The 14,269-nt window shown below is 29.0% G+C and overlaps 1 protein-coding gene across 3 annotated transcripts; it reads left to right on the top strand.

Moving 5' to 3' along the window:
* Nucleotides 1–4,025: 4,025 nt before the first annotated feature.
* LOC113873685 (probable linoleate 9S-lipoxygenase 5) lies at nt 4,026–12,988 on the top strand. Of its 3 annotated transcripts, none has more exons than XM_027511935.1 (9): nt 4,026–4,378; nt 8,672–8,961; nt 9,514–9,754; nt 10,210–10,548; nt 10,664–10,749; nt 10,919–11,026; nt 11,156–11,460; nt 11,546–11,809; nt 12,008–12,988. In XM_027511935.1, exons 1-9 carry the CDS (start codon nt 4,186–4,188, stop codon nt 12,759–12,761), a joined length of 2,580 nt encoding a protein of 859 aa, XP_027367736.1. In that variant the 5' UTR covers nt 4,026–4,185; the 3' UTR covers nt 12,762–12,988. The 3 variants fall into 3 exon arrangements, with proteins under 3 accessions (XP_027367736.1, XP_027367738.1, XP_027367735.1); XM_027511937.1 differs by having other exon boundaries at nt 4,100–4,378; nt 11,204–11,460; nt 12,008–12,958; XM_027511934.1 differs by having other exon boundaries at nt 4,178–4,378; nt 10,661–10,749; nt 12,008–12,958.
* The last annotated feature ends 1,281 nt before the right edge of the window (nt 12,989–14,269 follow it).

The following is a 14,269-nucleotide window of genomic DNA, read 5'->3' as shown; positions in this document are numbered from 1 at the left end:
TTCCTCGATCGGCTAGGAAAATTCTTGGAGCATCTCAAAATATTCGGACCATTTAAGTTGCATTTTTAAGAGGAGTTTACTTTAGTTTCAAAGAGAAATTGCTGATCGGAATTCCGTAAATGGAATGGAGGGTGATTCCGTTTTCAAACAGTGAAAATAAATTTGGAGCATCTCGGTATTTATTTCTCGGTTGGCTCAACATAACCAAATTTTCAAAAATTAAATCAACGCTCGCAAGATTTTCAAATCGATTTTGATAGCTTTGATTTATAAATTTTGTTAATTTCAGTCAAAAGTTTAAACACATAAAAGTATTAAGTTTTTATAAGAAAAATATATACTTATTATATATTATAGTATAAAAAAAGTGTAATAAATATTTTTAATAACATTTTAATGTTATTAATTACTTAAACTCAGCCCTGAGTTGATGTTAGCATTTTTCTTAATTTATTTCCGAATCTAAGAATATATTTTCATGCACAGTAATAGAAAACTAATCATGTCCTACATCGGTCCAACCTAATTTTTAACGTATCAGGATTTGGGTAACAAGTTGGAATGCTTAATCAAATAAGCACGAAATCTTAAGCAAGAGAGTTTGAGTGGTACGTGAGCCACAAGGGAAATGGTGTAAACTTGAGTTGAAACTAGGTGGATAGATACTTTCAAAGAGTAGGTTAAACAACGTTATGCCTGACTTTTGAGACTGTATAAATATATACTTTTTCAAAACATTTCATGTTAAAAATCACTTTTTGTTTACTCATACCTATAAAAATTTAAAAAGGTAATTACAATTTTAACTTTTTTCATAGATTATTCAAAATAATTAGTAGTTTCCTTTTTATAATTTTTCAATATTTAAACAAACATGCACAAAATTAGAAGTGATTTTTTTTTCAAAATAAAATTTATTTCTTCATAAATTGAAAACAAATGGGCTCCTATTCTCATTCATAGCATCCATTCTATATACTTAAATTTTAAAATATTTCTCAACCTTTCATTTTATATATAATATTTTGTTAATCTCAAACTTTAAAGTTGAGTCTAAACATTCAAAAATAATAATTTCAAATAAAATAATATATTTATTTAAAGATATAAATATGCAATAATTTTAATAAAAATTATTATTATTATTATTATTATTATTATTATTATTTGCTTTAATTCAATCCTAAAATGTGAAGTTAATATTTTTCTTATATTTAAGTAAATTATTTATTTACTTGTTTAATATGAATATTGAAACAAAGGGAAAAGGGAGCTCTATGTTTTTAACATACAATTTATGTTAAAAACATAGAAAAATGCATGTAAATGGATGAGGCCATCCTTAGGTGGGTTGGTTCAAGCACTACGATCGTTAGAAATGAGAGTTTAGTAAACCGGTTTGTAAGATGAACATTCAATACGGGATATGTCAGGTAGATATAAATTAAGTGCTCCATAATTAATGCTAAATAGAGTTTTTAGATTAACTGACTCAAAAGCAACAAGAATCAATTAATTGAAAAGTCCTTTACAATTAGAAAGACAAATCTCTTTGGTGCTAATGAGGCTCAAGAAGCAACAATTACCAATTAATGGAAAGTCCTTTACAATTAGAAGGTTTATCTTTTTGGTGCTAATGCGTTGATATAAGTAGGAAAGCGACAAGAATCAATTAATTGAAAACCCTTAATAAATTACTAGGGTCAATATTTTTGGTGCTAATGTGTTCTTATAACAAAATATCTTGAACAAGTAACCATTATGTGCAGAGACAAAAAGGAAATGTAGCAGGAAGCAAACTGTAAAGCGCATAATTTAAACCCCCACCTAGGTATATAATTAAAATTTGAAAATATTATCTTGATCTTTAGGATCAATTCTTTTAACTAACAATAGTAATATTTTATGAAAACATATTTATTATACTTTTATATTTTAATAAATAAATAGTTTTTGGAATAAAAAAATAAAAAATTACTAAGGTAATGCTTAAAAAAATTTCTAAATTTATAACTAATAGAACCATTAAAATTGTAACCTTCCAAACACAAAGGACATTACTCTAATTCGTACAGCGTTTAGAAAATTTGAGAATTTAATTCCAGTATTAATTCCCCTAGGCAAAGAACATTGATAAAGAGTGTGGAACATTACAAAGTGCGAAGATCACTACTACATAATATAAAAAGCATCACATGAGAATATTGTAAAGAGCCAAGCCTGGGAAATCGTAAAGTGCCAACATCAATACGGGCATTAGAGAGAGGTACCAAAAACTAAAGATTAAAAGGGTAAAAACAAAAGATTAAAGAGTTCCGAAAAAAGTAGCATATGAGAATATTGTAAAGCAGAGCCAAGCCTGGGACATCGCAAAGTGCCAACATCAATGCGCGAAATAGACACACAGGAACCCAAAACAATATAGTTTCAAACAAATGTAGAACAAAACTATGTGGTTTCCTGTTGGGCTCATATTTCATTTTCTCTTTAAAAATCTGTGTGTTAAAGAAAATATTTTTAATCTATAAATATATATTGAGAAAAATATGTTGAAAATTTTAAAAATACATATAAATGAAACTTGTTAAATTCAAAAGCAGTTCACATATTTTTTCTTAAATTTTAGTTAAAAAATATATTTAAAAAGTGTCTTACAAGTATTACAATTTGTTAAAAGAAAATCTTATCTAAGCCTAAAGCGTGAATTTTATCTGCAATGTTATACAATTTTAAACTCTCTATTTAAGAAAAGGATCTTTTATTACCAAATATTATAATGATGTCAGTCAATAATTGAATTAGTTTCTAATATTAATTTGAAAAAAAACTGAAGAATCACTTTAAAAAAATAGAGTTGAAAACTTTAAAATAAATAGTTGCTTATATTGCGATAATAGTTATAAAAGTACATAAAGTATTGTTCAATTAGCTTTGATAAGAAAACAGTTCAAGTATTTAGCATTGCAATTCCATAAGCAAATTCAAAGGAAACCCGCGGTATAAAGCTTGAAAAATAGTTTTATATTTAAAAACATAGAAAATATCCATCGGAATATTAGTAGCTAATATTTAGTAAATCAGAAATGTGCAAATCATCTTAGTATTAAGAAATTGCAAAAGAAGGTTTAAGGTAGAAATTTCCACCTATGATTCCACGAGCGCACACATTAACTCCGAAGAAATTTTGGTGATCCACGCGTAGAAAAAGGGACAGAAAAAGATAAGGAATGGAAGAAATTCACGTTTGCTGAGCAAGTAAGTTTCGTATTAAGTAAATATTTATTTTTGTTTTTCAAATGGTAAGTGTTGATTAATTTAGGTTTTAATATTTAATATTTTAAAAATAAACTATTTTCATATCTTATAACTTTATTGTCATTTTACATTAAAAATTAAAATAAATATTATTATAAAATTAAAAATTATAACAATGCATAACGTTATTAAACTTATTAAAAAATAAATTTTAAAAAATATTATTTATCAATACGTAAAATACTTTTTAAAAATTTATATATTTTTCTTTTTTATTATAAAACTAAAAATTAAATTTTTTTTCGTTGATGTTTTCAGTTTCTTTTCTACATGTGACTAATTTTTATTTTTATTTTTTTGCTTACAGTGACTAAATTATTTTAGACTAAAATAAAATTAAAGATTCAAATATATTTTTTATAAAATCAAATACTAAAATATTGATGTTGTTAATTTAAAAAAACTAAAATAAATATTTGCTTAATTTTTATAATTAATACTACACTTAAGTCACTTTTTTGACAAAAAAATTTGTGCGTTTTGTATTTTCAACATAAGAAGGATTGTCGTTTAGATTAATTAGTGATTTGCCTATTTTAAATGAATAAACGGCGGATCATTATTTATGCGCAAAACAAATATGCTACGCATAAAATTATAAGAAACCATTTATTTGTAGATATTAATATAAAAGAACTGTCAATTTATTTAATTAGGCAACTCAAAGGCTAACAGAGTAAAATTTGTCTGAACAGTGTTACGGTAGGATTGTTCCAACAGAGAATGTCGGTTAACTTTTTCCTGTTTTGTCTATAAAAGGCACAGAACATTGGGTCGCTTCTTCACAACACTTCCCATCCCAAACACTTAACGGCGTTGTATGTTACTCTGCTGAACCTGAGGGGTAAATTCTAACTCGTTCACTTCAAAATGTTTAAGAACATCGTTAACGCTCTCACCGGAGAGAACAAGAACAGTCAACGAGTTAACGGCACGGTGGTGTTGATGAAGAAGAATGTGTTGGACTTTAACGATTTCAGTGCCTCCTTTCTCGATCGTCTTCACGAGTTTTTGGGTAAAAGAGTTTCTCTCCAACTCGTAAGTGCTGTCAACGTTGACTCTGGTCAGTTCTCTTCCCTACCCTTTCTTTCTTTCCTTATCCTCTGTGTCTGTGCGTGTTTGACGGTTCCATTTCTCTGCTATGTCTAGTGTTTTTGTTTTCGGGAGCTTTGCATTATATTATGCTTCCTTCGTGTACAAGAAAAATAAAAACAAGAGTAACTTGAGTACTTAATTTTGGTGATTTTTTTTCCTTCAAAACTTTCTTAACTCTTTCATGTTTAAAATATCTTCTGTTTGTTCTCCAAATCCTTTAATCAAAAGCTTCACGGGAATCAGCAGCGATGGGAGGAGTGTTACTAATTGTTGTTTTTAAAACACATCTTTCATTGTTAATTCAAATTTGGTAAGAATTACTAGTTTTATTGAACAAACTAAAACCATAAACTGTTGTGTTACATGTAATTCTTGTTCTGATATTTCATTTCGAATTTTATGAGTTAGCTTATGTTTGGATACGCGGTGTTGTGAACGTAAATTTGCGTCTATCTTTAACACTTGGAAGAGTTGTGTTAGCTAACGCACAATCAAACACACTATCAATCTTTTGCGAGGTGACACTGAGATTTTGAGTGCTGGTTGTGTGGTTTATAGTTAGAATAATGAATGGAATGTTTGCTTTATTAAATTTTCTTCTCTTTCTTTGAATTTCAATAACATTAGCCCCCTCGTGGACGCTGAGTGCCGGATTCACTAACTCTCATAATCAACGATATTCAACGGTTTAGATTTCTTTAAAAAAATTATTTAATTTTAAAATAAATGTCTTCCATCTAATTTTATAAATAGGTGTGGTTTGTGTTTATTAAACCAAGAAGAGGTCTTTGCTCCACCTCTACTTATTTCATCCACTCTAAGAAAGTGTGAACGAATATAAACAAAATAAAGATGTAATAAATTAAAAAAATATAGATAATGAATAATGTAAAAAATGAAAAATACAAAGATAGATTTATATTCAACTTGTAAGACAAGTTCTGGGACTCCAAGATTTTCAGGTTATTATGTTTGCCAATACTTCGGCTCATTACATCTTGATTTCGTTTGTTTTGTAATTATAATTTCGCAGCGTGCTTAATTTATGTGTTTAATTTTTTTAAAATATTTTAATTTAACTTTATAACTATGAATAATATATTTAAAATAACAAAATTTTAATAAAATTAAATAATTTTAAAGTAATACGTGTATCATATAGTATAAAAAAATTAAATTAAATTAAATATTAAAACTTAATATCTATTAATACTGTAGATTTATATTAAGAACATAACTTTTACAAGAAAACTCTAAATTAAAAAAATAATTAAGATAGTTTTTATAAATATAAAAATAAATGTTTACAAAATATACAGAAATTTATATAAAATAATAAAAAAAACTAAGTAATAATTTTAATTTTTAAAATTTAAAATAAAATTGTTCAAAAAGTGATAAAAAATTATTATGGTAAAAAAAGTATAATTTATTTAATATTTTTAATCAATTTAAAATTTAAAATGTATATATAACAAAGTATAAAGAAAAATAACTTCACTAACACTTTAGTTTTCTTATTTAAAAAAATTAAATATATATTTTAATATAAAAGTTATGGTTAAGAATAATTTAAGCGACCATCGCGATTATATTAAATGAGTTGACGTTTCTATTTGATTTCGCGTTAAAAAAAAAAATCACAATTTTAAATGATTCCTTGTACCTGTCAACTTGTTCTGTTCTTCAGCCAGTGGCTATATAAAACAATTTATCAGATGCTAAATGGTATGATAAATACAAACCACAGAAATGATAGTCATCTGTTCACAGTTCACACTAATAGATTTAGCTAATACCAGTGTAACGCGCGAAAACAAACATGGAAATGATTGCGTAATTATAATTGCTTATCTTGGAGTAAAAAAAGTTTTAAATAATAAATTTCAAAATTAAATTAAAATTAAAATTTTAAAATAATTATTTCACAGACATGTCATATATGTAGTCTATGCTGTCAATATTACGAACTTGAAATATATGCGCTTACATTTATTTTGTGGCCCTACAAAGAGAAGATAGAGAAATGATGAAAAAGAAAATTACAGTTAATTTGTGTTATTCGACTTATGTGAAAGAGTTTATGATCAAATTCTACAAATAATTTATAATTTTTATTAAATTATTTCAATAAATTTATAGCATAAATATAAAATATAAATTCATAGAGATTATAATAAAAATAATATTTATATTAATTTTGTAAAAATATTTTATAATTATTTATGTTAAAATAGAAAATTTCTAAATAATGTGATATATATATATATATATATATATATATATATAAATAAAAGGTTAAAAGAGATGGGAAAAAAATAGCTAAGAAACAGACACCTTTTTTTGACGTGAAGAAAGCAGTTACGCATTATGATGTTGACCGAAGAAAATTGGGCCCAGCTGGGCCTTCATGGCTCAACCGCCGACTCTGCTCCAGGTCAGGTCCTCGTACAGAGGTCTAGCTTTGCTTTAATGCCGTGTTTGAATATTAAAAATAAAATAAAAAAAAACTGGTAATCTCATTCTAAATTTAAGGATCTATAAATAATTTTTTTTATAAAAATATTATATTAAAATTATAAAAATATAATAAATATTTATTTTTTAATAAAATTTTATTATTATTAACTATTTATCTTTAACTTTAAGAATTGAGTTTAACAAAATTTATAAAATCAAATAAGAATAACACAGAAGTTAAAATTAAAGTGAACTTTGGAGTAAAATAAATGGAGTTTGGCTTTGTAAATTTGTGAAAAAAATAATGTACTTCAGATATTAAAAGATCATGTTAGTCAGGCTTGATAACCGCAAAGACAGGAGGAGATACAAAATGTGGATTCCACTGAAATTCAATTTTTGTCACTGATTTCGATTAAATCAAACAAAAGAAGCCACTTAAAATTTCTAGTTCTATTAAAGAATTTTTCTAATATTTTGCATAAAATCAAAAGTTTATAAAATAAAATTTCATAAAAAATTGTAACATTTAATATTATTAATATATTAAATAACATTGAATTATGTAGTTTTTAATAAAAAATTATTATATAATTTTTATATCATGCAATGTCAGACATTTTTTTTAAAAAAGATGGTGCCGGTCCAAGACTTGGAAGAAAGCCACGGGAAGATTACTGTTACGGGGTTTCTGTCTTATCTTACAGGCTTAATTATATTTTTATTTTTATATTTTTAATTTATGTGTGGTTTTTAATTTAAATTTTTATATTCATTTTATATAATTTTACATTGTTTAAATTAAACTTTGCTCATAATCTGAACTCTTGGTGTGTTGGTAACATTTCGTTTTCATTCTTTAAGTTCTACAGCATAAAATCTCGATGGTCAGCAGTCACCATAATTATATATATTAAAAAAAAGTGTGAAGACCCAGTGCTCTGAAAAATGACTCCCCACGCCACGCCCAACTACCAATGTATATTTTGAATATATTATTCAATTAATTTATTTTTAACAGCAAGCAACCTGATTGAAAATTATCTATGAAGGAGCCATTGTTATAAGAATTACCTTGTAAGGAAGGAGGTGTAGCTTTTACAGTAGAAGTGGTGATTAAGACCGAAATTGGGTAGAGTAGTAGTATGATTCCGAGAAGAGAGAGAGAGAAAGTGGAACGAGGGCTTTAATTCAGTTGGTAGTGTAGGAGTTAAATTTGGTGACCGAGAGGAGCAAAGAGTTGAGTAATGTTAGTGAGGAGGGAATGTATCATTGGAGATAGTAACAGTGGGAGTCATGGAATATTACTTCACAAAATTATGTGAAAGGACATTATTTAGCATCATCTTATATGTTATTTAGCTATAAAAATTAATATTTTTGTGGCAGAAACTTTTAATTGTACTAAAGTGTTTGTTTACACATTTGAGGATACTAAATTCACTTAAAGATAATTTACTTGAGGTTCATAATCTCACAGATTAGTATAATGATTTATTCATAAATTATATTATTTATCTTCACTACTTAAAAACAATACTAGCAACTCAGTTTTTTTTTTACATTTTTAGTTATTAATTAAAATTTATTAAAAATTATAAAAAAATGTGTCTCACTCGTAATTGGGTGACTCTTTGTCCTATTTAATTATTCTCATTTATATATTTTTTTTAATAAATTTTAATAATAAAAAGAGTATGTCAAAAAAAACTTTTTTAGAAGTGTTATTCCTCCTAAAAAAAAAAAACAACAACTTCAGCTATGGTTTCTGAATCTGAATGACATTTGTTAATATCTGCAGGGAATCGCTTGAAGGGGAAACTGGGGAAGCCTGCTTATTTAGAAGACTGGATTACAACAATCACACCTTTGACAGCAGGAGAATCAGCATTCAGGGTTACATTTGATTGGGATGAAGAGATAGGAACACCAGGAGCCTTTTTAATAAGGAACAATCATCACAGTGAGTTCTACCTCAGAAGCCTGACACTTGAAGATGTTCCAGGGCAAGGTGTCATTCGCTTTGTCTGCAACTCTTGGGTATACCCTGCAGATAAATATGAAAAAGATCGCATTTTCTTCTCAAACAAGGTATAACTTCAAGAACAATACCTTGCATGTACTCTAAATAATGTCACATTTTTTATCCATTTTTTTTAACTATTGCAATATTGCACATAATAAAAATTATGTACAATAATTTTTTAATAAAAATTTTAAAATTTTTAATGCATTAATATTATTAAATTTTATGATTTCTGATAAGAACTTCCTATTATTTAATATTTTTATCATGTGCAATGTCATATAAGATAGAAAAAAGATAAAATTTAAGTGGAGTAAGATAAGTGGTATTGTTTTTCAATCAAAATTGGAGCTTCATTTAAGTAATATGCCTACTTTTAATGTCTGGGTGCTGATCTTTAAAGTTGACCTTTATTATGCATCTTATTCAAGCGACATTATAATTTTGATTGGATACTAGCACCAACTGTGCTGTATCTAAGTTTTGGCCTTTAAAAAAGTAATTTTATTAGTTACTTCTGCAAATTTATCTGTAATTATTGTAGTTAATTCCGAGACTTGATGGAAAGGAGATTTTGCTGTGTATGCTACTTGTTACATATTTTGTACTAATTGCAGACATACCTTCCAAGCGAAACACCAGTGCCACTACTTAAGTACAGAGAAGAAGAACTGGAGAATTTAAGAGGTGATGGAAGTGGCCAGCTCCAAGAGTGGGACAGGGTCTATGATTATGCTTACTACAATGATTTGGGAAATCCAGATAAAGGTCCACGACATGCTCGTCCTGTTCTAGGAGGGTCTAAGGAATACCCCTACCCTCGTAGGGGAAGAACTGGTAGACCACCGGCAAAATCTGGTAAGGCTTTTTAGTTTGTTCTTTTTCTATTCATTCAAGGCTGTTTCGAATATTTTGGAAATTAAGTTTCAGTTCTTTCTCTATCAATGCGGCAAGCACATTTTATGAAGAATTAAAATAATACGAAATTGTAGTTGATATGTTAGTGGAACTAGAAAGTTTGGCTTTTTAGAATCACTTGAAGTCAGGGTTGGGTAGATGACACAAATTGCATATTAATATAGCTTATGTTTCCATTGCCAAGTTATATTATATGTGCTCTTAATGATTGATCCTATATGGTATTTTAGTAACTTAGCAAGTCAAGATAGAATAGTATGCTTGAATCATGTGTTACAATGCAATTAACTCAATTATTGTGAAAGATATCTTATTCGCTTGTAAGCTTAAAGTGCTTCTTTTATTGAGTTTTAAATGTTTTGCATGGGGTTAATTTATTTTGTTTATCTTGGCAGATCCTAATTATGAGAGTAGGCTGAATCTTGTCATGAGCTTAGACATCTATGTTCCAAGGGATGAAAGATTTGGTCACTTGAAATTGGCAGATTTTCTTGCCTATGCACTCAAATCCATAGTTCAAGTTCTCAAACCTGAGCTGGAATCTCTATTTGATAGCACTCCCAATGAGTTTGACAGCTTTGAAGATGTACTTAAACTCTATGAAGATGGGTTTGAGGTGCCTGAGGGTATACTTAAAGATGTTAGGGATCACATCCCTGCAGAGATGCTAAAGGAAATTTTCCGAACTGATGGGGAAAGGTTCCTTAAATTTCCCCTGCCTCAAGTGATTGCAGGTATTGCAGATGTGGACAATATATGATATTATTTTTCATGCAAGAACATAGGATAACACATTTTATAAATCATTAGTAGTTAATAGTGACATAAATGATATGAAATTTGAAGCAGAGGATAAATCTGCATGGAGAACAGATGAAGAATTTGCTAGGGAGATGCTGGCTGGTATAAACCCTGTCATAATTCGTAGTCTCCAAGTAAGCCCTCAAGTGTTTATAATTAATTTGATAATGATTGGATCAAAGTAAAGAATAGGATCCTTGTCATGATTTTTAAATTATCATTTCCTAAACTTCTTAGGATCAATATCCCAATGAAGAATTGTCTATGATTTTTACCCCTCACAATAATCATAAATAACTGCAGGAGTTCCCACCAGTTAGCAAGCTTGATCCTAAAGTCTACGGTGATCAAACCAGTAAAATAGCCAAAGAACACATTGAAATCAACCTGGATGGACTCACTGTAGATGAGGTAATTTTCAAGATTGATTGGATCCCATGTTTTTAGTTTTAACGATAAAATCTTGTGAAAGCTTCATTGTAAAAGACAGTTTTTTACTTGTACCCGATGTTGAGATACATATCTGCAATTGGTTGATAGGCAATTAAAGAAAGGAAGTTGTTCATATTAGATCACCATGATGCACAGATGCCATACTTGAGGAGGATAAACTCTACTTCAACAAAGACGTATGCCACCAGGACAGTTCTGTTCTTGCAAAATAATGGGACCTTAAAGCCACTAGCAATTGAGCTGAGTTTGCCACATCCTGAGGGAGATCAACATGGTGCCATTAGTAAAGTTTACATCCCAGTGGAGCAAGGTGTTGAAAATTCCATATGGCAGCTAGCCAAAGCTTATGTGGGGGTAGTTGACTCGGGCTATCATCAACTTATCAGTCACTGGTAAGATAACTGTCAGAGAAACCAAACGCAATTGTAGTTTATCTATTCTTGAAACTTAACTTTTTGATATCTTACTTGTGCATAGGTTGCATACTCATGCAGTCATGGAGCCATTCATTATAGCTACAAATAGGCAGCTTAGTGTGCTTCACCCTATTCACAAGCTATTACACCCTCACTTTCGTGACACGATGAATATAAATGCACTTGCACGACAGATCCTCATCAATGCAGGTGGTGCTCTAGAGTCAACAGTTTCTCCATCCAAGTATTCTATGGAGTTTTCATCAATGCTATATAAGGACTGGGTTTTCCCTGAGCAAGCACTGCCTGAAGATCTTGTCAAGAGGTAAACCATTCAAGCAAAAGACTGGTGTTAACTATCCATCATTTTTATTTTGTATGATTAAATTCAACAGATCATGTAATATTGTTGACTTGTCCAAATTAAATAATTAAAACCAGAGTAACTTAGAGGATATCATAATAAAATAGAAGTGAGTGGAAATTTGCTATTAATCATTGGCTGCATCTTTGATTCTTTCAGAGGAATGGCTGTTAGGGACTCATCTTCCCCATATGGCCTTCGACTATTGATTGAGGATTACCCTTTTGCTGTTGATGGCCTGGAGATTTGGTTTGCTATCAAGACATGGGTTCAGGACTACTGCTCCTTTTACTACAAGGAGGATGACTCAGTAAAGAAAGATGCAGAACTCCAATCATGGTGGAAGGAAGTAAGGGAGGTGGGTCATGGTGACAAGAAAGATGAACCTTGGTGGCCAAGGATGCAGACACGTGAAGAGCTGATTGAGGCTTGCACTATTATTATATGGATTGCCTCGGCTCTTCATGCTGCAATCAACTTTGGACAATATGCATATGGAGGCTACCCACCAAGTCGTCCATCTATAAGCCGACGATTCATGCCAGAAGTAGGAACTCCAGAATACAATGAACTTGTGGCAAATCCTGAGAAGGCTTTTCTCAAAACAATTACTGCACAGTTTCAGGCTGTTCTTGGCATTTCACTTGTAGAAATCTTGTCCAGACATTCTACTGATGAAGTGTACCTTGGGCAGAGAGACACTTCAGATTGGACATCTGATGTAGAGCCATTGCAAGCCTTTGACAAGTTTGGTAATAAACTTGCTGATATTGAGGAAAGGATCTTGAGAATGAACAGTGATGAGAGACTCAGAAACAGGTTTGGTCCAGTTAAGATGCCATATACCTTGCTTTATCGTACAAGTGACGGGGGACTAACTGGCATGGGAATTCCTAATAGTGTTTCAATTTAAAGGAGCTGCATGGACTTGTCTTTTTAGTTTAATAGTAATAATAATGCCCTTAGTGGCCTTGGCTGATTTGAATTCTGATTTTGTAATGAGCATCAGTCTTGTGACTCTTCCATTATAGTGTGCAATTTTCGTGCATTCAAAACAAAGGAAAGAAAAGACAATCCCATGGAGAAATGATATAGAAGAAATTGACTTGCACATGCTGTTTGTATGCATGATATTCATTGGATTTTCAGGGCACGAAGAGGAATTTTATAAAAAGAAAACGAAAAATTAAAAATTACTTTCGCTGTAAAGATAAACGATAGAATATATGTAATATAAATTTGGGTTAGGCTCAATGGGCTACCTGCATAATCCGCGTAAAAATGGTAGGATGGGTCATTGGTTCCAGACAAGTTGTTTCTTCTTGCTCACGACAATGCAGGCTAGCTTGTTGACCTATTTTTAAAAATAACATATAATTTAAATCTTAATTTTTATTAATATAAAAATATTATTTAGATGTATTTTTAGTGGCTTTTATAAGTTTTCATTTATTTTTCAATTTTTATGTTAATTTTCGGTGGGCTGATATGTTAACCCACTAGTCTATCAACCTACTTTTTATTTTTAGTCTTTGGTAATTTGATCCGTTAATCCTAATAGCTCATAGGCTAAAAAATTTTAGCTCTAAAATGAGGTAGATTGACCCATCTGTGATTAGCTTTTGGCAAGGTAGATTGGGTAAATTGACTAGCTTTGATACTCTTAAATACACTTTTGTTATCTCAAAAAATATGCAAAGACTCTATTTAAAAAATTTATCTTCAAAATAATATTTAATGGGAGTTTAAATTAAAGAAAAATAATATCGTTTTGATGAAAATTGTCTTCTATTTCATAAAGTTAAATAGACTAAACTAATGTGGACTATAATGCAATATGATTGTGTCAATCTGGAGATCTATTAATATGCATGAAAAAAATTATTAAATTAAGTTCTTTAACATTAATTATTTAGCTGTTAATTCGTTAAATTGATCTTAGTTATAAATTTTTTGTAGTCAAACATGTGTTTTCTTATTAAAAAGTGTGAAAATATTATAACCTTTAACCAAATAAAACAAATTGATATAAACTACGAGTAATAATGTTTTTTAGTTTTATTTTTTAAAAGAAGTATTCTATTTTATTAGAAATATTTTTAATTATTGTTTAAGATTATAATACATAATTTTTTGAAAAATAATTAATTTCTCATTTGTCTTTAATTTCTTAATTTGAAATTAAATTTTTTTCTTCATCATCTTTAATATATTTAATTTATTTTAAATTTTTAAAATTTTTTTTCTACTCTTGACGACTTTATAAATCTTTTTTTTATTATAGTTTGTCCCAAGATATAGAATCCTTTCCAAAAATTTTAGACTATGTGTTATTTATCGTCTTTTTTGTCTCATTTTTTTTATTTTGATATTTTAGTCAATTTTTAGCATTGTTGCATATATGCAAGTTTTAAAACACTT

This window comes from Abrus precatorius, unplaced genomic scaffold (genome assembly GCF_003935025.1).
Source record: "Abrus precatorius isolate BTA unplaced genomic scaffold, Abrus_2018 Scaffold7, whole genome shotgun sequence".
Classification (NCBI taxonomy): Eukaryota; Viridiplantae; Streptophyta; class Magnoliopsida; order Fabales; family Fabaceae; genus Abrus; species Abrus precatorius.
The sequence above is the reverse complement of the archived record's forward strand: the minus strand, read 5'-3'. Positions and strand labels throughout refer to the sequence as shown.

What these genes read in the sequence shown, in the direction of transcription:
- LOC113873685 (XM_027511934.1), top strand. Translation starts at nt 4,186, where the DNA reads ATGTTTAAGAACATCGTTAACGCTCTCACCGGAGAGAACAAGAACAGT. An exon ending in ATGGACTCACTGTAGATGAG is followed by an intron (nt 11,027 to 11,155) that starts GTAATTTTCAAG and finishes ATTGGTTGATAG; the next exon opens with GCAATTAAAGAAAGGAAGTT. An exon ending in CCTGAAGATCTTGTCAAGAG is followed by an intron (nt 11,810 to 12,007) that starts GTAAACCATTCA and finishes TGATTCTTTCAG; the next exon opens with AGGAATGGCTGTTAGGGACT.